The following is a 26,129-nucleotide window of genomic DNA, read 5'->3' as shown; positions in this document are numbered from 1 at the left end:
ATGCACTTGGCTTTGGAACCGTGCAGGAATTTAAATAACATTCTAGAAATTCAAGTGAGATGCACAGCTTGGTATGGTGTCTAGATACTATTGTGATGCAGATACATAGGAAACTATTCAACATTTTAGGATGTGAGTAGCTTTAATAGCAAACTGGTGTCAAATGTAAACCCAAGTGACATTGCTCCATTTCTTCATGATGTTTTTGAGTCGTCACCATTAATTGTTAAACATCTCTTTAGACACCATGCAAAGTGATGATGCTAATAGAGATTAAAGAAGACACAGTCCCTGCCCCAAAGATCTTCTAGTTGAAGGGCCCAATCCATGCACAAGCCTTATTAATGTGAATAAAATGTACCCCTATGCATAGTGCCATTGATTGTGTGTAATTAGACCTTGCCTAAGTAAGGCTTGCAGGATCTAGTCCACAATTATAAGATTGATACTGAACACAATGTTGGTGTGTCTATGCACATGTGGACAGATTGTGTCTTGTGATACAGTGAAGACCTTGATGAGACTGCTGCAGAGATGAATTAGCCACAGGGAAGAATATTAGGAATTTTAAATGATAGGAAGCAACAATCCTCTCCACTGCAGTACTGTGCAACACCAGCATATGAACGCTGTTGAGGAGGTAAAAAATGAACAAGCTACCTACAGTAATGTGCATGGCTTAGTTTAGGAGACCTCGCAAAGATGGCAAATCCCACTTTACACCAGGTTTGGAGTCATGGAAAGGCAGTAAAACTGTGATAAAGTTGATTTTTTTTGTTTTTGGTTTTGGTTTTTTTTTTTGTTTCCTTGAGGGAAAGAATTTGGAAGTAAATAGGCAATGAAATAGCAAAATCTAACTCTACCTCATTGGTGAGTGGAATACAAGAGCATGGAAAGACTAGCTTTAAACAGCAGGAGAAGTAGAGACCGTCACTAGCTAAACAAAAGTGATCAAGCTTATAACTCCATGGGCCAGTGGAAGAGGGAGAATGTTTCATGCCTGTTCCTTTGAACCTGTGGCTGGAGGCTGAGCTGAAGGGGACAGCAGAAATGTCAGATATGGGAAATCAGTTAGACTGATGATGTTTTGCAATCAAATAATGCCTCCCATCTCAGGAGCTCAATGTATTTTACAAACACAACTTCATTAAACTTACCTTCCTAGTGAGGACGGCAAGCATTCATCCTCTTCTGGAGATGAGGAAACTGAGGTACAAACGGTGATTTTTGGAGGACCAACTGGAGACAATTTACAGGAAGTGCTGAGCATGTAGCCACCTTCTGAAAATCAGGCCTTTTTAAGTTGTTTCAAGTTAGGCTCACAAAATCACTCGTGACCCTTGAAAACCTTGGCCAAGTGTCAGACTGTGGCAGCGTGGGAACAGAACTTAAAACATCCTGATTCCTAGGCTGTGTCTTTGCAGACCTCCTTGTCTCTGTAAAAATCTTCACAGGGGAAAATGTCTGATACAGATTTGACAACAGATGTCTAGGGAGAAAATCAACCTCTGGCAGTGTAAAAATGCATGTAAATCATTGCTGAGCCCTCGTACCTTGTTCACTTGTAATTTTTTAACAGACTTGAACTAGGAAAGTTTCTTGGAATCACATGGTTTCTAGCAGGCGTCAGTTACTCTTTGAGCCAATATATGAGAGTTGTTACAGGAGTTTCTTTTAAACTCAAATTAGGGTTGGCTGGGTTCATTTAGTTTCAGCAGTTCCAAAGAGCCAATAGCGAGGGTCAGAAACTTTCTTTACATTTGCTAGCTCAGCAGGAGGCAATCAAAAAACTTCAGGGCAGTGGATCTGCTTGATTAGGGTCAGCGCATTCAGAGGGTTTTAGCAGTTTCAAGGAGCAGTGAAAGGAAAAGGAGTACTTGTGGCACCTTAGAGATGAGCAGTGAGTGAGGGTCAGAAGTTTCCTTTATATTGACCAGCTTGGCAAGAGGTAATCGAAAACCTCAGGAAGGCAGAGCAGTTTATGCAGCTTCAGTGATTGCAAAGAGCCACTGGTGAGAATCAGCAACTTGTGGTGACCCACCTGGGCTCGCCTGTGTTAAAGTGGTCAAGTCAGCAAGCCAAGAAGCACAAGTGAAGCTGAACTCCGGATTAGCTGATACGGGAAGACCAACACAGCTAGATGCAGGGCTGCCATAACACTATCAGGTATAGTATTTCATAAGGAAAACGGTGAGCTGAAGGAAGGATAGAACATTTATACTTCTGGATAAGAGGCATGCTGGCACTGGTTTCCGTTCTGGACGGTTGTTTAAATTGTTGTACTATGTAAATTCAGCAGTGTACCCATTCCAAATGTTTACAGACAACAATCTCATGCTAAATGTTGGAGGTATAGGTTGTATCCAAATCCTTTTGATAGCTCTGAAAATCTCACGCATGTTTGGAGCAATTACATACATGCAGTTAGGACAATTTGCCAACATGTAAGTACAACGTGATTTAACATTACGAAATTACCAGAAAAGCTCTACAACACAGGAGGGTAAAAACAAAATCTGCATATTAACTGTGAAGTACAAATGTGATCTTATTCCAAAATTCAGTTCATATATAAGGTTTAGAAAATGAGGGCTTCCATTTAAGAATCTGACAAATGATTTTCCTAACTAGGCATTTTTAATTTAGTCTGAAGCAACAAATGTGTTCTGAAAAATATAAGCGTTGTTTTTGTAAATTTACCATAAGCTTTACCAAGAACAGAACTGAAGGCATCAAGAATGCATCTGAGAAAATAAAAATTACATTTCTCTTAGACTAGTTGCCCATTTTTATTTCTTACTATACTTGGTACTTTCCTTCATGCTGATAAATCCAACACTTAGCTATCATGCAAAAAGAAAAGGAGTACCGGTGGCACCTTAGAGACTAAAAAATTTATTAGAGCATAAGCTTTCGTGAGCTACAGCTCACAGTGAGCTGTAGCTCACGAAAGCTTATGCTCTAATAAATTTGTTAGTCTCTAAGGTGCCACCGGTACTCCTTTTCTTTTTGCGAATACAGACTAACACGGCTGCTACTCTGAAACCTGTGGTTAACTATCATGGTACCTCTGTTCTCCTTGTTGTTGTTCTTTACTTTACTAGTTCCATATATGCAACATGTTCTGTACAATAAAGAAAAGGCAGATCCTCTGTCACAAAAGACTTACAATGTTAGGTAAGTTAGGAAACGAATAACAGAAGGAGGTGACAACTCAGGGAGGTGTAGGGGAAAGAAATGACAAGGAAGAGGACAATATAAATATGCAGCCTTTGGTGAAATTAATGCACCTATCTAGATGACTAAATCTCTTTGTCAGGGACCCAACAGCTGTTTTCTTTTGTACTGATGTCCAAAAGTGCTATAAGAAAAAATCCTATAAGAAGCAAAGGTTTCATGCCTTTGCCAGCAGCCATTATCCAAAGCATAGGTTCTTCAAATGGGTTTGGTATCCAACTTCTCAATGTTTCAGTTTCAACCTATATAGGCATCTATCCAGACTGCCATTCTAGGGGTGAGCTATTCAGGTTTCCTCTCCATTGAGATGAGAATCCCCTGCACAGCATCCATTCTTTGATGCAATAGCAATAAGAGCTCTTACAGAGAGATCCTAAGAATTGCCAGATCAGGCAGCCCTAGACCCACAGTGTAGTGATGGGCTTAGAGAACTTTGTGTTGGGGTCGTGTGCACTTTTTACAACTCCTCTTTCACACCTTGGCTTCTGCTCAACATCTTGCTGCTGCCAGTATTTTCTCTTTTTTCTGCACTACAGGCAAGGGAGGTTGCATTTTTGCAGACAAAAATAGGTATTTAAATATAACTTTGTTATAAATGCTCAGTACTCCAAAAACGCATGTACTCTTGGTACTCCTTCTGCACTCTGTGTCTGTATTGAATGTATCAAAACATCCAATAGCTGCTGCTACTGTCCTAAGGATTTCCTCTACTAGCATCCAAACATGGGTGCCTAATGTTTGGCAGCTAAATCTATGTTTAGGCTCAGATTTTGCAAAGACTTGTATGTATGTCTAACTTCATACACTGTATTTTTGATTCAGGACACCATCCCTGTTCAGCAAAACACTTAAGGATGTGTTCGTCTTGAAGTCAATGGCACATAAGCATTGCTTAAGTGCTTTGCAGGATCAGGGCTAAGAGCTCCTCCCTGTGCGTAAAGCTAAGCACATGTGTAAAACTTTTCAAGACAAAAAATCTTGGGGACCTAAGTAAAAGTGGCCTAATTTTCAGAGATGCTGAAGTCACTGACTTCAGTAGCCAGTGCTCACCACCGCAAAAGCTCAAGCATTTTTACCTAAGTGTATGAATATAGATTTAAGAGCCTAAATTAAGGCATCAAAGTTTAATTAAAATGCTGGTATTTTATTGTTCTCTTTCCTCCTCTTGAATTTTTACAATCACAGGGAACAAAGGCCATGCCACTGAGCAACAGAAGATGCTTTTCAGGATGATATCTTCTAGGAAAATGCTTAGATCTCTCCTCTGAAAGCCAAAAGAGTCGTCAAAATCTAAAAATCCCAGGCTGTAAGAAGACCAGCATTAAATATACATCAGTTAATTGCCTGCTTTCTCCCCTCAGCCTAGTCAGCATCTTTTCATTCAGTGTTGTTGAAAGGGGAGTTTTCCTCAACTGTATAAGAAATCATAGAAACGTAAGGTTGAAAGGGACTTTGACAGGCCGCAGTCCAGCTGCCCCTGTGCTGAGGCAGGACCAAGCAGACTGTAGACTATCCCTGACAGGTGTTTATTTCACCTGTTCTTAAAAATCTCCAGTGACGGGGACTCCACAACCTCCCTTGGAAATCTATTCCAGTGCTTAATGATCCTTATAGTTAGAAAGTTTTCCCTAATATGTAACCTAAATCTCTCTTGCTGCAGATTAATCCCATTACCTCTTGGCCTATATTCTGTGGACATGGAGAACAGCAGATTAGTCCTCTTTATAACAGCCCTTAACATATTTGAAGACCATCAAGTCTCCCCTCAATCATCTTTTCTCAAGACTAAACATGCCTAGTTGTTTTAACCTTTCCTCTATGTCAGGCTTTCTAGACCTTTTTTGTTGCTCTCCTCTGGACTCTCTCCCATTTTTCCACATCTTTCCTAAAGTACAGGGTGACCAGATAGCAACTGTGAAAAAATGGGACAGGGGGTCGGGGGTAATAGGCACTTATATAAGGAAAAAGTCCCCCAAAACAGGACTGTCCCTTTGAAAACGGGATGGATGGTCACCCTACTAAAGTGTGGCACCCAGAACTGGATACTACTCCAGCTGATGCCTCACCAGTGCCAAATAGAGCAGAACAATTACTTTACGTCTCACATAAGTCTTCTGTTAACACACCCCAGAAAATTAGCACTTTTCGCAACTGCATCACCTTGTTAACTTGTATTCAATTTGTGATCCACTATAACCCTCAGATCCTTTTCTGAATTGCTATCAGTTGTGCATTTCATTTTTCCCTTCCTAAGTGTAGTACTTTGCATGTCTGTATTGAATTCCATCTTTTTTTGATTTCAGATCAATTCGCCAATGTATCAAGGTCGTATTGAATTATAATACTGTCCTCCAAAGTGCTTGCAACTCCTTCCAGGTTGGTACCATTTGCAAATTTTATAAGCATAGGAGTTACAGCACAAGTTGTAAAAGCTAAAATGCCTCTTTGCTATACTTATACCACATCCACTCAGCAAATCTCACCTGTTAGAACTGCTCTGTGCTGTGTGTTTGAAGTTTGAGCCAGAGGGAGGGAGGGCATCCTGAAATGTCTGTTCCTCTTGCGATATTAGAGATAGAGCGACAAAAGCTTCATCTGAAGAATCCTCTCTGTCTAAATGCCCTAAAAGAGCTGTTAAAAATGATCAAGTTGTGATATTAGACTTGATTCATCAAAGAACAAAACACAGCATATTACCCTCAGTTTGCTCTCATAATAAACAATTCGGATTCCTTCAAAACTTTCACATAACACAGGAGACAAAATGTTCCTTCCTTATCAATTTGATTTGCAATGCACATGGGAGAGTATACAGCAGTGATTCTCAACCTATTTACCATTGTGGGCTGCATCCAATACTACCTGTATGGCCCCGAGGATGTCACATGGGCCACAGCTCTGTGCTGATTGGGCCACGAATGGCCCGTGGGCCGCAGATTGAGAACTGCTGGCATACTGCCATTATCTACTGCAATAGTTTTCATTCAGCCCCAGGATGCTCTCAGCAACCTCTGACATCTAGATAATATTCCTATCCAGATAGATATACTTTTCTGATTCATGAGAAACTTCATATTTGTGTGATTTTTCACCCTTAATTGTTCTCTGGAAAACATTTTCTAGTTGCTAGCTACCAGGTATCAGAAACACCCTAAGAGTGTACAGAGGAAGAGTTTTGTGAATAAAGAGACATGGTCCACTCTAAATTATCTGTCAAAAATCAACGATCTAAGATTGTTGTTGATAGATTGTGTTCCATGTGAGCATTTCACTACAGCTACACTGATCAACATTTATGAACTGCATAATCTTTCCCCTCTACATCTTTAAAAGAGATTAAAACGAAGTCATAACATTTTCCCTACTATTTTTGTTTCACTTAATTTCAGTTTACAAGAGAGACAACTCAGACATTAGGATCCTGAAAATAGATTTTACCATCTTTTAGCATATCAAAAGCCTTAATTGTTTGAAAAGTACCCAAACCATCTAAAAGATGTAGAAAAATTGCATACTGTAGGTGTGACACTTTAATAAAAAAAAAAAAAAAGCATAATCAAACCCTAGGCTAGCAGACTATGGATTAAGGAAAAATCCTGTTACAGATAAAGACTTTAAAAGGTTTTTCTCAAAATCATAAGACCTTTTGCTTTTTTTCCCTTTAAATCCTGTTTTTCCCCCTTTGTTCTCTACCTCCCTGAATCCTGTATTACCTAATCTGCACAATACCCATGGTAACACCACGGGCAGTGGAAAGAACATAATGCTACTGCAAGCGTTGCCACTCTGTTGTAGTTTACATTTTGGCCAGAGACCCAGAAGTGCTCACCAGCTTAGGAGGGCAAAGTCACTTGGGTTTCTGATCCTTCAGTTTCTAAAGGGCTAACTCCCCAAGATTTATTATTTTTCACGCTGTTCACATGCGAGATGAAAATGTAGTGAACGAGACGAACAAGAGTAAACTGACTTATTTACAGTACCTATAACTAGAATACTCTGGCTGCACTGCCTTCACAGATCCACACCCATGGAATTGTGCAAGCAGGGAACCATGAAAAGGAATTTAGCTTAGTAAGGGGCCACATGCCTCGATGCATGTGCATAACAGTTCCTAGACAGACTCTATTAAAGAAGAGATGTTGATCTCACTCTAAGTTTCTGTCCATCTGTCTGGAATAAAAACTCCAAAGAGAAGCAGTGAAAGAGGGAGAGTGAGCGTGTTTCTATGGATGCAATATTCTATATCTGGAAAATTCAAATTCCTGGTAAGTAAACTAGAATTTCTTCTGCTTAAATAGGTCTCCAGAGAGCCCCATTCTTCAAAACCAATTAGTAGTAACCACTTAAGAGAAAGAGAGGGGCTGAGCAATGAAGTTAACTAAAAAGGGACTGCAGAAATAATTTTTTTAAATGTCTAGAGAGCTCCAGGTAGTGGCCTAAACATATGCAATAAAAGGAACTTTGCTTAGGAATTTTGCTTAGGCAGGTCTCAGAAGCCACCCTAATTTCAGTAGACTAAGCTGTAAGATCCTTTGGTAATGAACTGTATTTCTCGGAGCTGTTTTCAAAGCACTGTCCTATCCACTTTCAATGTATTTGGCCTGCAAGTGATTCTATTTTTCAGCTCTGAAGAAGAGATGAGCTACCAGCATTCCAGTTCTCACAATATAAAAAATGAGAGCTCGATTCAGAGACTCATCTAAATTGGTTTAATTCAGACCACCTTGTTATGCCAAGCTGCAATATGCAAGTCACACCTACTTAGACTTCTAGAGGTCTGATCTACACTAGAATTGTACATTGGTATAGCCATGAAAAATCCATATCCCTGAGAGACGTACCTGTACCGGCCTAACCCCCCAGTGTAGCCAGCGTTAGGTTGATGGGAGAATTCTTCCATCAACCTAGCTTCTGCCTCTCGGGGAGGAGGAGTACTTATGCTGATGGGAGAACCCCGTCTGTTGACATAGGTAGTGTCTACACTGAAGTGCTGCAGCGGTGAACCTGCACTTCTGTAGTGTTTTAAGTGTGGACAAGTCCTTAGAGTCGTATCCACTTACCAATTTATAACTTTCCCTGCCTCCTCTTGCACATCACTTCTGAATTAGGCTACACTGCAGTGTAAGCCAAAAATTCATATTCAGCTTAAGCCTAACACCCTTCCATCTACACACAAATCATGTTAACCGAGGGCTTGGACCCAGGGTACCAGGACACAAATCAGAGTCAAGCCAGGCCTCAGGGTTCAAGCCCTATTGCTTTGCACTGTAGATACAGCTCCTCTTGACTTGTGCTCTGGCAGTTTGCCAAAAGTGTTCCAAAATCTCTTGAGCTGACTTTCTTTCTTTGTCCTCTGGACAGTCAAGTTTGGCAGACAGTCAAGTTTTCCCATCATGAACAAAGGGCTCAAGCAGCCATTTTGGGAGGGTGCTAGAAAGTCTGGGATATGGGTGGTTATTATCCCAGCTCACCTATTTCAGTGTAGGTGCTGGAGCACCAGATTAGGACCTAGGGTTCAACAGTTTCTAATCTGGGGTTACAAAGGAGAGTAGATGCTCAAGACCAGGTTAACACAATCAGGGTGTGCTACCTTGCGTTCTACTAACCCTGGGCTTTCGTTGCATTGTGGGTATACCCACCAAGTAACCATGTATTAGACTCTAAGGGAGTCTCATTTGGGTTAACTCACATAGAGGTATACCAGAAAAGTAGTGCATCACTAAAAAAGCCATTAACAGGAAGATTGTGATCCTGGGCACCCCTGTATTCACAACCGAAAAACATTACTGCAATAATACTTGTACAAAATATGATGTGTGAGGTATATGAAAGCTAATAACAACATGAGTTATTAGTATAATGTAGATGTTAATGTTATACAGTATATAAAGTTATGAATTCCCTCTGTATGATGTTACTAGAACATGTTTAAGACCAGATAGCCTAGCCTAGGTAAAGGCAATAAACGGATCTGATCTACACAAAGGAATGTGGGTTTACCTCAGTTTAAGCATTAGTAGTAAACAAAGTCATTGAGCTAAACCTGTGGGGGTTATCCTGATCCTGAGCTTGAGAGACAGAGCATAACATGGTTCCTGCACTCCAGAGAGAGATAGAAGACTGAATTCTCAAGAGGCATTCCTAACCTGTAAAATAGACATCCCTTTGGGACTATAAGAGACAGAGAGAGACTCAGTTTTTACTCTTCAGTTTAGGAGACAAAGAAACTAAGTGATTTGATCTGTGTAATGGATCCTGGCCAGATCAGCCAGCAAAAGACTGGCAAGGAGAGAGAGAGAGAGAGAAAACCACCTTGAACAAAGACTGTATCTTGCTAGATGAAGTTTTAGACTTTTAAATGCATGTTTTCACTTTTATTTGCTTGTAACCATCCCTACCTTTTACTTGGTTTCACTTAATCCACACTCTTTTGGTGGTAAAGTTGTTTTGCTGTCAGGGCTGGGTATGTCCAGTAAAGTACGTGCTTCCAGACAGCTAACGGGTTGGAGTGTGTTTCTGTCTCTGTAAAGGCAGCAAACTGAACATTTATCTGGGAGGGTCCAGTGTTAAGGACTGGTCCCTTGAATCGGATGATTTTGGGATGCATTCAGGGCTGGAAGGGTACCAAGGTCAGCCTGCATGGAGTAATTTGGCTGGGCAAAGCCTGGGTAAGGTTTGTGGGCTGCTGGAAGGCTGTTGGGGGTCATAGCTTTGGACCAAAGTTGCACAGCCACAAGACACCCAGTGTTACAAGGTAGACTGTGACCAAACCCCCTTACTAGCCTGGGTGAACCCCAAAACATCTCAGTTGATCCTTTACATTGTTTCAATGTAGTTAACATTTGTCCTAGGGAAGGGAATTAAACTGTGTTGCAACAAAGCATAAGTGGGCCAAAGCCTGGGACATGTCTGGTTATGTGATCTGTAACAACACAGGTAGGTCACACGCAAATTAAAATGTGTTGTGACTAGCTCAGGGGACAGTGGTGCTGTAACCACATCTGCTAACCAGGATATTTTTGTAGTGTAGGCAGGCCCTTACTTATACCAGCTTACACATCATTAAATGGGTGTGACTAGGTCTAATGGAGTCTAACTAAGAGTAAGGGAATCTACCATCTACCAATTTACACATCCCCTCTCAATTTGGCCCTATAAATTCTGGGGAACTGGCTTGCCCTTAGGAATGCTAATGAGTTTTGGTACTTTCACATCTAGGTAACAATTTAAATCCAACCCAGGATCTGTGTCCAGAAGTTAATTGCATCTGATGGTTATTCAGTGCTTAGTGTGAAATGAATTGATAGTTTCAGTCTAGTTCCTAATGGATGAGAGACCACAGTATTACCATAATCACAAAACCAGTATCATACATTCTCAGTATTATTACCATAATCACAAAACCAGCATCACACATTGCACCAAGTCGTATCCTTGCTGGTAATATAGAGCAGAGGCTAGAACCTTGAATGGGTCTGTGCAATGTTTCTTATCTCTAAAGGTGGTCCCTTCAAAACAAGCTTGACGAACATTAACAGGGAGTAAGGGAAAGCTTGTACATGCTATCTCTTTTCTGTGGATAAATATTGGCATTCTGGTACTTTTCATGATCACTAAATTCATTAAAAAAATTAAAAATACCCACCAAAGTCCATTCACATGTAACTTGTGCATATATTTTATCAGAACATGCACAAGTTGATACCTTTTTTTTTCTTTTTTTAAGTAAAACTTTAAAGTTTTTTTACTTTTAGGACAGAGAGGGAATTCCTTAACGCAAAACAAAAACACCATGAACATGACAATGGCCCCAAAGGCTTGCTAGAGGTACTAGTAGCTTCTTCCACTATAGGTGAAACAAAAGAAGGAAGAAAGACTTTTGTATATTTTGGAGGCAGAGGAGCAGGAGAAAACATGATGGTCCATACTGTCCCAATGCTATTCCTGATAAGAGGACCTAGTGCTACAGTATGACAGGATACATTCAGGAGAAGGCCAACAGCAGCTCAAAACCATGAGAATCAATTGCTATAAGATCTTTGGAATGAAGAAATATAAATTTTCATTATGGATCCTTGGGTTCCTGTTTCTCATGGGCACAGATTTAATTTTAATTTATTGAAGCATTTTTCCTTAGACATTCTGTAACAATTACTTTTTCCTACATCTAATTTAAATAACTGAGATCTAGCCAAAATGGCACTTGTAGAGTAGAGATGGGCTGAGGGGATGGTTCATAGCTGGATTAGGTTTAGGGTAGGGTTCAGGGATAAAACAGGACTTGGTCTAGTGGTACTGAAAGGCTCAGAAGGAGGTCACACAAGATTTCACCCCTAGATAATGAAAACCTTTCAGGGTAATGTGTAGTCTTGGTTACAAAATAGGCCTGTTTCAAGTTTGGATCTTGGACTCTGCAGTTTGCCGAGTTCAGATGTGGGGATTTGAATTTCCACAAAATTTGAAAGACTTCAGAAATCAGTTTCTGGCTTTGCCTCCTCTCTTTGAGAGAGTGAAAGGTTTCATTTTTAAAGGAGCTATTTTTCACCTCAAAGGCTATGATAACTTGTATCTTGCTAAATGTACAAAGATCACATTTGTCTAGATAACAGGATAATATTATATGATGGTAATATTCTCTTAGATTAAGGCAATGTGCTCAAGGAATCCATATGTATGATTATGCCCTCCTCCTAAAATTTTCTGGCAGCTGTGATTGTAACATCTAGCACCTAGCTGGAGGAGCCAAAGATAGTTCTGTATTAGCCCATTGACAGATTTTCATATTATTCAGCCAGAAGGGCATTCTGAGAAGACTTCATGCAATAGTGATGGAATTCTCACTCCTTCCCTGGTGGTGACATTATGAATTATTACTTAAATGCACCTATTCTCTATTGGCTCTGTTCCTGCAAATAAAAAAAAAATCCATTCTCAAGTCTCCTCCACAGGCCTTTCAGAGATAAAATACATCTCAAGACATGCAATCACATGGCAGAATGAAAATCTTATTTTAATATTGTTTGCAAAACTGACAAATCTACTTAACAGAAGCCATTAAAATATTTACAAAGCAGCAGCTGCTCTTGTAAAAATACAGCTTTTTTTGGCATGAAAAATAAACTAGTTGATAAGTGCAAGATAAGCCATTTGATGTCTTCTTTGTGTACTCTGCATGGTATGCTCAGCCAATTCGGTACAATCTGATGTTTACAGAGCAATCGTAATGTACGACCTCCTTAGGCAACAGGGACACAAGAAGCCTTTAAAACGCTGAAGCAAGCATTTAATCAGAACTCTTCATGCTGATCTTTGAAAAATTCAATAAGTTCAAAAAAAATGTAACTCCTTCTAAAGATAAAATATCAGTTTTTTTGCTTCAGGAGTTGCAAATATATACCAATGAACTCCCAGTGAACCAGACAGACTTCAGCCACTGCTATTTAAAAGAGTAAGCCATATGTTGCTCAGAAAGAAACAATGCACTCAAACAATGTATACTTAGGCCAATTGAGTAATTACTGTGATATAATAGCTCAACTAGTCAAAACATATCCCCTTCTTTTGGTACATTTAACCAAATTATCTTTTCACATGGCTAGCTAGATTCATGTGAATAATACATTTCTTTATTTTACATGCTTATTTCATATTGAAATCAAGATTTTACATATTTTCCTATAAAGATAAAGGAAATGGTTACATGCAAGTAATTACTGCAGAAATGTAAATAATATGGAGTATGACCATATATGTGTTACACAGCTGTTCCACCTTGATTCTATTGTTGTTCTGCTCTTAGATGATGTGAGGATATGCATAAAGTCCATGGGTGACATTCTGGCCCCACTGACGTTAAAGGGAGTTTTGCCACTGACTTCATTGGAGCCAGGATTTCACCCTGTATGTGTGCGGTGTGGGTTTTTTGTTAATTAATCACACACATTTATAGTGCTCATCACCTCAAAGCTATTTACTAAGTTCAATTAAAAACACAATATATGCTGAAAACAGAATGCATCTACTTGGCTACCCTAGAACCTTGCTAACTTAAAAAGCTGTTTCCTAAGGGACTGCCCAGGACGTACCAATAGCACAGAAAAGCCAGACCAAAGAGGCATGTCCTACAATGTGAGCCAAATATGACAAGATCAGGCTCTGATGGACTGCTAGCAGGCGCAAATTCGGCAGGCAGGGATCTGCCATTGCAATGACCTCTCCTGCAGCCACTTTGACTCCAAGCTTATGAGCAGTCTCCTGGCACTGAAAAGGCCTGCATTTTCAGCTTTACATTTGATAAGTCTTCTGAAGCATGTGATCACCTAATTATCTTGACCATAAGCAGATATATATCTATATATAGTGGTGACACGTGCGATAAGTGGTCCTGTCATGGGATAACATGATCAACAATATACCATTATCATTTAGTAATTATAGCAGGGGATAGGCTTGCAGGACTTCTGGGTTTTATACCTAACTCCTCTATCGACTAGACAATTTTTCTTACTCATAAATGGTATTTCGTTGGTGGACACAGTTAATCTGTAACTTGATGGGATATAACTAGCAGTCCCACAAGACTATCAGGGAAAAGCAACCTTTTGAGCATGGAGGATAGAACTGATTGGCCAAATGCTGGATTAGTAGAGGTGGAAGTGCACACTCCATAGTGTCTTAGTGAAAGTATACATGGAAGACCGGATTATTCTGTTTTGTTCAGGTTCTTATACCAGGCTCATCACTACTGTATCTAAGGGCTTGTTTTCACTACCACGCTACATCGGTGCCACTGCAGTGATGCAACTGTGCCGATGTGGCAAGTCCGCTGAAAACGCGCTATGTTGACGGAAGCGTGTTCTCTCATCGATGTAATTACTCCACCTCAATGAGAGGGGGAAGCTATGTCAGTGGGAGAATGTCTCCCACTGACATAGTGTAGTGTAGACAGTGCTTTAAGTCGATATAATTTACGTTGCTCAGGGGTGTAGTTTTTTTCACATCCCTGAGCAATGCAAGTTACATAGACTTAAGCAGTATTCTAGACAAGCCCTAAGTCATAGTAGATTGCAAACTTCCCTTTATTGCTATTCTAGGGAAGCATTACCTTTCTTGGGGTATGTCTACACTTACTGGGGATCAACACTGCAGCGATCAATGCACTGGGGGTCGATTTAGCAGGTCTAGTGAAGACCTGCTAAATCAACTGCAGATCACTCTCCCGTTGACTCCAGTACTCCACAGGAATGAGAAGTGTAAGGTAAGTCAATGGGAGAGTTTTTCCTGTTGACCCAGTGCAGTGTAGACACCAGAGTAAGTTGACCTAACCTACATCGACTCCAGCTACGTCATTTACGTAGCTGAACTTGCGTAACTTAGGCTGACTTACTCCCATAGTGTAGACCAGACCTCAACCAAGGAGCAGAATTGCTTTCAGCACTGAGAGTCCTGAAACCAAATAGTTATCCATGCAAGTGCGGAAAGCTGATATTGCTGCCAGGTGAACCTTGATCGAGGAAACTGCTAAGCCTTGTTCTTACACCACAGCTATGTTTTACCTCAACAGGCAGAGAGGAGCTTGCTTATCCCTCTTTTTCAGGAAACCGTGCAGTTTCAGGTGCAACAGATAGTTAAGTATGTGTTGGATGGATTAATGCATCAGCAAGACTCTGGTTTAACAAGCATAGACAGAGAACCACTTCCACTTTGACAGGCTGGGGCCCTGATAGAGGGCTTTCTGCTACTTAGTAAGAACCTAAGAATGGCCAGACTGGGTCAGACCAATGGTCCATCTAGCCCAATATCCTGTCTCCTGACAGTGGCCAATGCCAGATGCTTCAGAGGATATGGACAGAACTGGGCAATTATCAAGTGATCCATCTCCTGTTACCCAGTCTAGCTTCCGGCAGTTGGTGGCTAGGGACAACCAAATCATGGGGTTGCATCCTTGCCCATCTTTGCTAATATCCATTAATGTACCTATCTTCTATGAACTTATCTAATTCTTTTTTGTACCCCATTATAGTTTTGGCCTTCACAACATCCCCTGACAATGAGTTCCACAGGTTGATTCTGTGTTGTGTGAAGACTTGATGAACTTGCTCTAAGCAAGCTTGTTTTCTGAGATTTAGCCATGGATCTTCCAGGCTGTAAGATGAAAGGATTGTAGGTTTGGGTGGAGCAGCCAACCGTGATCTTAAGAGATCAGGTCTGAGTGTAGTGGGAGTGAGAATGGAGATGCCACCGAGAGGACCAGTAGAGAACCACTCTTGGTGGGGCCATGCTGGGGCTATTAAAATAATTTAAGTGCTGTCCCGCTTGATTTTTTGTAGCACTCTGTGTAGGAGAGCATAGCTAAGCTTTTCTGCCCAGGATAGCAGGAAGGCATCTGTGATTGAACCTGGACTGAGTTCTTTCAGGGAGCAGAACTGGTAACATTTTCTGTTGGACCTGTTTGCAAATAGATCTATTTGGGGAGCCTGCCCACTGCTAGAAAATACATCTGGCTTCATCTGGGCAAAGAGACCTCTCGTAGTGACTCAAAAATGACCTGCTCAGGTGATCTGTTAGCTCATTCCGCACTCCTGGAAGGTAAGAGGCCTTGAGGTTAACTGAATTGCTTCCTGAAAAAGGAGGGATAAGTGAGATCTTCCCTGCCTGTTGAGGTAAAACATAGCTGTGATGATGTCTGTAAGAACAAACAGGTTTCTCCCCCCCCGATATGAGGTGGGAAAGCCTGACAGGCAAGATGGATCACCCTGAGTTCTCTGACCTTGATATGAAGAGAGAGCTCCCACAATGACCAAAGACCCTGTGTTAAGAGGGCCTCCAGGTGAGCTCCCCACCCTAGAGCAGTCATGTCTGAGATCCGAGTGATTGACAGTTGAGGGCGATGAAGGGAATGCCCACACAAACATTGGGAGGATCCAACCACCAGTTTAGGGAAATTAGAACTCGTGCAGGTACAATGAACACAATGTCCAGATGAAAATGGCTTGGTGAGTACACTGAGGTCAGCCATGTCTGGAGCCTCACATGTTGTACTACATATGTGCATGAGGCGATGTGGCCTACGAGCCTCATAAAGTTTCATGGTGTAGCGACGGGTGAAACTTGAGGACAAATTGAAGAAAGTAGAAGAGAAGAACAACAAAAATTAAAGGTATAGAAAACATGACCTATGAGGGAAGATTGAAAAAACTGTTTGTTTAGTCTGGAGAAGAGAAGACTGATAGGAGATATGACAACAGTTTTCAAGTACAAGGAAGAGGGAGAAACATTATTCTCCTTAACTTTTGAGGATAGGACAGGAAGCAATGGGCTTAAATTGCAGAATGAGTGGGTTAGGTTGGACATTAGGAAAATCTTCCTAGCTGTCAGGGTGGTTTAAGCACTGAAATAAATTGCCCAGGGGGATTGTTGGATCTCCATTATTTGAGATCTTTAAGAGCAGGTTAGACAAACACCTGTCGGGGATGGTCAATAATACTTAGTCCAGCCATGCGTGCAGGGGACTGGACTAGATGACCTCTTGATGGCCCTTCCAGTCCTGTATTTCTATGTCACTAGAGACCAGATAGACTGGAATCTTGACTCTGAGAGGAATACTCTGGCCTGGCTAGAGTCCAGCACCACCCCATAAACTCTCTCCTCTGTACCAAACAAAGAGTAGACTTGTCTGCATTGATCAATAGGGCTAGGGCCTTGAATGCTGACTGAATGAGTCGAACGCTGGATATAACCTGAGCTTTGGACCGTCTCTTGACTAGCCAGTCATTGAGATAAGGGTAGACTTGCACTCCTAGTCTCCTCAGAAATGCTACTATCACAACCATATATTTCATGAACACTTGAGGAGTTGCAGAGAGGCTGAATGGAAGCACTGTGAACTGGTAACGTGCCAGCTTCACTAGAAACCTGAGGAATTTTCTGTGCCCTCAGGGTATTGGCAATGAAAGTAGGCAATTCTTAAATCCAAGGTCTAGAGAGAGGATGATGGATGTCAGAGTGACCATGCAGAACTTTTATCTTTTGAGTCAGTTGAGCTGTTTCAGGTCTAGGACAAGCCTGAAACCTGCCTTTGCTTTTGGGATTAGGAAAAACAGGAGTAGAAACCCTTCCCTTTTAAATTCTGTGGAACATCCTCTATGGTTCCCAAATGAAGGAGAGACAATCTCCTGACCCAGAAGTTCTTCGTGAGAGGGGTCCCTGAAGAAGGACGGAGAGGGAAGGTAGAAAGGAGGGAAAGAAATAAACTGGAGGGTGTATCTCAATTATACAGTGCTCAACATCCAATGGTACCAGGGATACAGGACCAAGCACTGAGGAAATAGAAAAAGCAGTTTGCAAACAAAGGAAAACTGGGCCCTGGCATCCCGGGAACTAGTAATTTCTAGCTCCAGACTCCACGGAAATGCCTAGGTGCTGGAGTCAACAGTGCCATCTCCTGTGCTATCGAAGCAGAGGAGTGCTTAGATTTAGACTTCACTCTACTCTTATCCCCATGCCTAGTAGACTTCAGTGCCAGGGACCTCATCCTTTCGGCACTCTGCTTCTTATGCCTCTTCTTAGACACTGGGGATGGTGAACGGTGCTGGGACTCAGGCATGGCAGGAGGTACACTCCTTACCGACACTGAGACAGTCAATGCTGAGTTTGAGTGACCTGGCTTTGATGGAGGTCTCAAAGCCACCTCCGAGGGAGAAACTTTAGCCTTTAGATCTTTCCTTGTGCAAGGCTTAAAGTCCCTGCAAATTTGGCAACACACTCCAATATGAGCTTCCTTGAGGCACTTCAAGAAACTAGAGTGTGGGTCTCTCACGGGCATAGCCTTATTGCAGGAAACACAGGGGCTTGAAGACCAGTGATCAACATACCAGGAATTGAATAAATCCCTCAGATGGGGGAAACAAACCTAACTAAACACTAAAACTTTAATAACACTAAACTATTTACAATAAAATACAAGTGAACGCAGTCCACGGAGAGTACTTGCAAAAGCAAGAAGAGCAGTTCCAGTGACCATCATGGGCTGTAAGAAGGAATTGAGGGGGCTCGGGGTCGGCTGCGCCCTTTATACCAATGCCAGCAGCAAGCAGTAGCAGAGGGCAGTTGAGCTGCCCCAACGGGTACCACCAAGGGAAAAAATTCTGGTGACTGCACACAGGGTGCATGCCCACCAAGAGAGAAATACACATGTGCACTCAGCTGAAGACGAAACACAATTTCCTGGAGCTGACGAAAACAGGAAGGGCATTTGTAGAGGAAATAAAGGAACAACTTGCAGCACCACAAATGTTGACCCTCAACAATTATTGCCAGCTTGGAGACCTATCGAGCTAATAAAATGGTCACCAGAAAAAGAACCTTAAGGGTTAAATGCTTTGTCCTCAAAGAGAGGACCTACAGAGCTTGCAACAGTAGATTCAGCCTCCAGGCAGGAAGAATCAATCTGAAGGAAAGATTTATTCTAAAAAGAGCTCTAAGGGCATTTTTGGAAAGGGAATAATTATACTATGGACTCTGTACTAAGGGGGCATTTGTTAGGCCTAATGAATTGACTGTGGCACCAGAAAGCTCCTAGACATCAGAAGAGCAGAGCAGAAGGGACTTGCATTCTATGGATAGTTGGCTGAGTACCACATCCACTTGCTACAAATCTGTGGAGGAATCCAGAAACATGTGAAGGAGAATCTTGGGCTACAGGCCTGAGAAGATGCCCTCTGATTGGCTGGAGGGTCCTGGAACAAAGCCTGGGAAAACTGGATGTTCACTGGAAAAGTGAAGAAATTCTAGACAAGAAACTTCTGCCTGAATAGCAGAAAGAGAAGGACCACTGGAAGAAGACCCCCTTCCACAAGAAAGATTGAGTTCTGGGCTTCAGATGACTTGCTCTTCCTGCAAGATGGGATGAGGGCAGTAAGGTTCTTCTCTGCTCATTGAAACAGCATGCTGTACTCAAGGCATTGCCTCGAACACTTGGTATCCCCCTTGCCAATACAGGTAGGCAACCACCATTGAACTGTCACCCAATTAGGAAGGCCAGGTCTCTCTGATGACAGTCCCCAGAATGCAAACAAGGCCTTTCTTATAGCTTGTAGCACAACAACATATGTCTCTAATTTTGTCTTGAAATGGGACAATTACCCATAGCCATTTTGCCTGCCCTATGCCATCTGTCTTCAACACTACCCCTCAGAGATTGGTTAGTGAAACCGCTTAACAGACTGGACTCCCAAAGTTGCCACAAGAGGGAAACTTTGACGTGCAGCTGGATACTTATTAGTCTCTCCAAGTCCTGGGACTGATGAACTCCAGTTCAGAAGAAACGGGTGCAGGGTGGAAAACCAGAAGCCAGCGCAGGGAACCACCTTGAGATAGGAGACAAGCAATGGGAATAGGTGCATTTTTTTGGTGAAGAGAGGAAGGACTTGGAACTCCTAGACTCCTGGCTTTACTTTGGCTGTTCTTTGACAAGAAGGCTCCCTTTTGAGGTTGATACAGAAAGATGGCCAGGTAGACAAGACTTTGGGACAGCACCGGAAAATTTCTGAGCAGGTTTATAACTAATTGATAGCTCTCGGACAAGGCTAGAGTGCCAGATTGGCTAATTGTGTCTCAAACTCTCAAAAGGAATTGCTACAGACCGCCTAATTGTTGAGATAACAAATCACTGTAATTCTCTGCTCCTGGAGATGGGTCAGTAACACGTGTTCTGAACTGTATTTAAATTCTAGGTGCCAGCGAGACCAAAAGGGAGATTGCAACACTCAAAGTACAGATTACTAAAGCAAATCTGCATGTACAGTTGATTCTTGGAGGCAATAAGGACATGCAGGTACACATCCTCTGTATCCTTTTGATATGAAGACATTCCCTGGGGCACTAACTCCAATGTTTGCACAGGTGGACTCTATACTGAACATCTTGGTGGCAACCATATGAAGTCTATCTGGGCTAATGCAATCCCAATCAGACCATTTCTTTCAAATTAAATAAATTAAGCAGATCACTAAATTAATGGTCTGAATCAATGCTATAGTTATTGCGGGTGGCAAAAAACCTTGGTACTGATGTTACAGCACCCAGACAAGGAGGTCTTGTATTGACTTTATCCCTTCACTCCTTTGTCCTGAGAAACAGCGGGAGAGAGCTGGACAATTTTGGACAAAGAGGGAAAACTGAAGAAAGTCTATGAAAACCTGCAGCACTAATGAACCCAGCCCCCCCAGCTAGAAATGATGTACCTCCATTGCTGCTGAATTTGAAGGAGGCAGCCTCTAAATGCAAAGGGGTCCTAGAGGTAAAATGACATTATGTATGTTCATGTGCCCTCAGACCTCTGCTGCTGGTGACAACCCTTTGACTTGGAGGGACACTTTCTTCTTTCCTTGCTTTATAGAAGAGACATACAGAGCTAACTTTCTATATCTGGAATGAGCCCTATTGGGATATTCTTTGCACTTCCTACATGTCAGGGGCAAGCAATTCAGGGTCTGATTAAGGGGATCAAAGCAACTACTCCAATAGGGGAGAGCCATTAATTTTCACTTAGTGGACATTTCTCCCACTAATGAAGAGTTAAGCCAAAGAGCTCTGTGAGCTACATTAAAGCTCAGTGGTAGGCCTGGCTGACAGGAGATGGAATCTTGGTATGCATTTTGCAGATACTAAGATACTCAGCAAGGTGGAATATCTTCTTCACCTCTTAAGTGAAAGCTGTTGAGGAGGGGAAAAAACAACAACTCTGAAATCTACTCCGTTAGAGCTCTGGCAAAGTATAGGAACAGAATGCCAGAATCTTTGAAAAAAGGTCTTTTAGCGGATCTTTGAGATTGGTGTTGCTCTCTTCAGGAAGGGGAGACTCTCTGGGTTGACACTGGACAATAAAAGTGATTTTATTCCAGAATAGTTGCTCGGCTTTGGAATGGTGCTCATTATTCAGGAATAAAATGATTTTTTTATTCTGGAATAGAGAGTTCACAGCAGTAGATATTCCACAAAAGCTGTTTGTCAATTTCCTCATATAGACAAGCCCTTCTGTCTGCACCTATTTGGCACTACCCAGATGCTGTTACTTAACTTTTGGGGCACTGGATGGAAGGGAATAGTATTATTGGGCTTCTCTTCTTCAAAGCTAATATGATGATCTTCAAACGGGGAGGCAGAATCAGCTTTAACGATTTAATGATATTTTGAAAAAGAACAGGATCTTGCAAAGCAAACTACTTTGAGTACATCCTTTTCAATGCTGTTACCTGAAACATTAGGGGGTCTGCCAAATCAATATTGCCTGAGGAGCGGTGGATAAGTGACTGTCTAATGCTCAGGACCCTGTCTCACTTACTCCTCAAAGAAGTGACCCTTATGCGTAAAGAAAGATTATCAGTAGGTGCCGATGATGGAATATTTTCAACGTTTGCTGGCAAGACGCACAAGACGCACAATAATAATATATCTTTACATATCTTTATCTTTAATGTAGCCAGCTTCTTGGATTTGGCTGAGGGAGAGGAGCTGTTGTCTAGTTGGACTCAAGTTGCAATGCAAATCTTTACTATTAACGTGGAAAGTTCTGGAAGGAAGACTGAGGAGGAGCAAGAGCTCCATCTTCTAACAAAAACCATTTGAGCACCAGTGCGGCCTTCCTGTTCCAAAGCAACTTGCCGTTCTTCGTAAGGAAAAACGATAACTAAGTCTGGGGTAGAGGGTTGTTTATGGCAGATGCCACTGTGGAGAGTGATTTAGAGGCTTGGCAAAACCCAGGCTGGTTTACACCGCCTCATGCACTACAACAAATGGCGAATCCATCTGTTTTTCTCCACACTTCCCTGGTTTTGCTGCTCTTTTTAGCACCACTCTGAATGCGACAGGATGACCTAAAACTGGAAAAACTAACATCCGAATGTTTCCAGAGTATGCAACTGCCAGCTGAGGCCTTGTGCTTTTTCACTCTGACCCAGGAAGAGCTGGCTGGCTGATAGTGGGTGCAAGGTTATTCACACTGGCATCCCCAAATTTCTGCCCTTTCAATGGCTGCTCAGTTCTGTTCAGGTGTGATGTCAATCAGGTAGAAACTGACCTGGTTTCCTGGGTGAATCTCTCTATAAAAACAACAATGAAGCCATCTACCTCACAGGATGGTGTGAAGCTTAATTCATAAACATATAGCACTTTGAGATCTTTAGATAAGACCTCTGTATTTGCAAATTATAATTACTTCCAGTACCAATGATCCGCTATTAAAACAGTCACTCCAGGTTGCCATAGGCGATCAAAGAGGTGCCAGCAATAAGCAGTTTGCAAGATTGCCAGCTGTCTTTGGCATTTGCCTTGCTTAATTGTAGCATTTAAGACAGATAGTACTGGATGCTGCAAAGTGCTTAGTGCCCTCAATTCCCTCAGGCCTCAAATTTTGGGAAAACAAATGATGGGATGTATGCTCCCATTACTATTTATACTTTTAAAATATTTTTTTATTCCTATAAGAGATCCCACCCAAGAGCAGGACCCCATTGTAGTAGATGCCATACAAATATGTAGTAAGAGACAGCCCTTGCTGCAAAGAACTTATAGTCTAAATAGACAAGCCAGACAAAGGGTGAAGGGGGAAACGGAGGCACAAAAAAGTGAAAAGAACGAGAAGTCCTTGTGGCACCTAAGAGACTAACAAATTTATTTGATTAAAAGCTTTCGTGGGCTAAAACCCACTTCATCAGATGTATGCAGTGGAAAATACAGTAGGAAGATTATATATATATATATATATATATATATATATACACACACACACACACACACACACACACAGAGAATATGAAAAAATGGGGGTTGCCATACCAACTCTAATGAGATTAATCGATTAAGATGGGCTATTATCAGCAGGCGGAAAAAAAAAACTTTTGTAGTGATAATCAGGATGGCCCATTTCAAACAGTTGACAAGAAGGTGTGAGTAACAGTAGGGGGAAAATTATCATGGGGAAATAGTTTTTAGTTTGTGTAATGGCTTATCCACTCCCAGTCTTTATTCAAGCCTAATTTAATGGTGTCCAGTTTGCAAATTAATTCCAGTTCTGCAATTTCTCATTGGAGTCTGTTTTTGAAGGTTTTGTTGCATAATTGCAACTTCTAGGTTTGTAACTGAGTGTCCAGGGACGTTGAAGTGTTCTCCAACTGGTTTTTTTGAATGTTATAATTCTTGATGTCTGATTTGTGTTCATTTTATTCTTTTGCGTAGAGACTGTCCAGTTTGGCAGAGGGGCATTGTTGGCACATGATGGTATATATCACATTGGTAGATGTGCAGGTGAACGAGCCTGACAGTGTGGCTGATGTGATTAGGTCCTATGATGGTGTCCCTTGAATAGATATGTGGACACAGTTGGCAACGGGCTTTGTTGCAAGCATAGGTTCCTGGGTTAGTGTTTTCGTTGTGTGGTATATGGTTGCTGGTGAGTATTTGCTTCAGGTTGGGGGCTACCTGTAAGCGAGGACTGGCCTGTCTCCCAAGATCTGTGAGAGTGAGGGATCGTCCTTCAGGATAGGTTCTTATATAGACTAACACAGCTACCACTCTGAAGCAAAAAAGTGAAGTGCTTTGCCCAAGCTCACACAGTAGGTTAGTGGCAAACGGGGAATAGAACTCAGCTCTTCTGACAGCCAATCCAGTACCGTACCCACTAAACCACACTGCATTTCCTGCTGTCTTTCTTCCTTTGAACGATAAACCGAAGTAGCTCTCTCATTTTATATACTGCACATCTCGCAAGTGCATTATGCTTTCCAAAGCTTTTACAAAACTGTTTAGCATACACAGTACAAAGCTTCAGAATACACAGTACTTACACATGTGTTGCACTGCCTCAGCTGAGACCCATGGAGGTGTCTGACCTGGAACTTCTATTGGACTATAAGAGAGGGAGCTGCCAGCAAGGGCATTCTCTGGGAGGGCCCCTTAACTTTGGAATTATTTCCCGTCCCTGGTCTGAAACAGTCTGACTAATATGATATACGCTCATCTTTTGGGGCAGGAATTTGGAAAGGGGTGGGAGGTGGGGAGGAGTGTGTATTTTTATTGGGACAATTATGTTTTTGCAAGATCTGCAGTGAGGCAAGTTTTTGGTTCTGTGATGAGGCTTCTTTTGTGCAGGGAAAGGTTATTAGTTTGCCATTGTACCACCAACGCCTGTGTCTTAAGAAAAGGCACTGAGGTTAGCTACCTTGACCTTTTCCCTAGTGAAGCCCCAACTTAACATATTCTACCTCAATGTAGTTGATCCAAGGTCTATGTGGGTAGATCTCCACCAGCTACATCGCCATCAAATTCGCCTGGTTACACTGATGGTAGAAGGTGTTAATTATGTCTTCATTACAGAACAAGTTGAGATGTACATCCTGGTAAACTACACTGAAGTTGCTAACCTTGGTGTCTTTTCCTAGTGATAAGTCTTTAATAGACCTGTATTTTTATTTCTCTGCCAAGAGCTCCGAGAATCTTGCATAGATAGTTTATTCATGCTTATCTCTAGACTTTGCAAAATTCAATTTTTATTTTTACAATTTTGATGGATAGTATCAATGTTTATTTTTAAGCATTTTTATTTTTATCAATTTGAATTTGTATGGGAAGAGGCAGATAATTTTTTAATGAAACCTGATAAGATTCAAAAAGTTAAATTTCTATAACTGTTAAAACACAAATTGACAATATCACCTGTCAAAATATACAAAGTAAATATCCTTAAATATAACTCTAATTTCCCAAATAGCATTTTTCTTACTTTGTCTATTTGTAAACTTAGATTATTTTCAATGGAAATATATATATATTTTTTTGTCGGCTTGTGTGTGTATGGTGAAATTGACATTTACTAATATCAAGTCTTGGCAGGAGTAGATTTTTATCTGTTTAAATGAATAAATAGAAATACTCTAAAAAGCCATTCTAGTTTACTGGACAACTAGTTTTTTTTAATGTGATTAGGCAATCATTGTGATGGTCTGTCTCATGTGAGCCCAAGTACAGCACCATGCACATTGTTGGTATTTAACAAATAACTGCATCTAATAATAATACTGTAAGCATCATACAAGACAGGCTTTATTTTCCCCATATGCAATGTTAATCTGAATTTTATACATTTACCTGACAAGATATTTAAGCCCTGATGCTGCAATATGTAGTAAAGTGTGAATTGCTCCACTGGAATGCAGCCCCATTGAAGGAAATGGGGTGCTACATGGCTGCAGGAAGCCAGCGGCTTGTTATATGGTAGATACAGTAGCATATAATTCGTCCTTTTTGAAATTGTCACTATAGTTGGGTGGTTAGAGTTTATGTACATATATTTTAACTCTGAATATTTGGTACGTATTCTGGAGAAATATTTGAGTGTTATCATTTATGTATTGTATTGTGAAAGCTCCAAACGCCCTTCATGTCTATCAGGAGGGTAATATACCTTTACGAGACATCAAAGGTTTAACTAACAAACAAAAAACCAAGGGAATTTAAAAAAAAAAAACAAAAAACCTAAGTCAGCATGGAATACATTTTCTCCCTGATTGAACACACATGCCTATTAAAATGCATGGGAGTTCTGTACATGCATTTAGGAGAGAATAAATGTCTAATTTAAGCTATCTAAAGGCAGGATATTTAAGACTGACACTCTATCCATTTTTTTTATTTGTTTTCCCCACCCCATGGCCATGTGGATTAAGAATGTTTCTCAGCTTTTACAGAGAATATTGTAAGCGAGCTGAAAATGAAAGCAAGTGGTTTGCTTCAGAAAAATAAAGTACTTTTAAAATTTATGAGCTGTATTTAAGTTTTTTTTTTTTACTTTTGATTTTACTCAGATGCTTTACTATTTAGCCCATGAAAATGACATT

The 26,129-nt window shown here is 41.2% G+C and overlaps 1 protein-coding gene across 4 annotated transcripts in view; it reads right to left on the bottom strand.

The window, feature by feature from the left end:
* Window positions 1–26,129, bottom strand: part of LOC119853343 (WD repeat containing planar cell polarity effector) — a 256,988-nt gene that overhangs the window by 18,726 nt on the left and 212,133 nt on the right. For 3 of the 4 annotated variants that reach the window (XM_043512042.1, XM_038396310.2, XM_043512043.1), the window contains one exon: window positions 5,721–5,868. In XM_043512042.1, the coding sequence (XP_043367977.1) occupies window positions 5,721–5,868 (148 nt within the window). Of the gene's footprint in view, window positions 1–2,119; window positions 2,196–5,720; window positions 5,869–26,129 lie in introns of those variants that run through there. The other variant, XM_043512045.1, reaches the window with a different exon arrangement.

Source organism: Dermochelys coriacea, chromosome 3, assembly GCF_009764565.3.
Source record: "Dermochelys coriacea isolate rDerCor1 chromosome 3, rDerCor1.pri.v4, whole genome shotgun sequence".
Classification (NCBI taxonomy): domain Eukaryota; kingdom Metazoa; phylum Chordata; order Testudines; family Dermochelyidae; genus Dermochelys; species Dermochelys coriacea.
The sequence above is the reverse complement of the archived record's forward strand: the minus strand, read 5'-3'. Positions and strand labels throughout refer to the sequence as shown.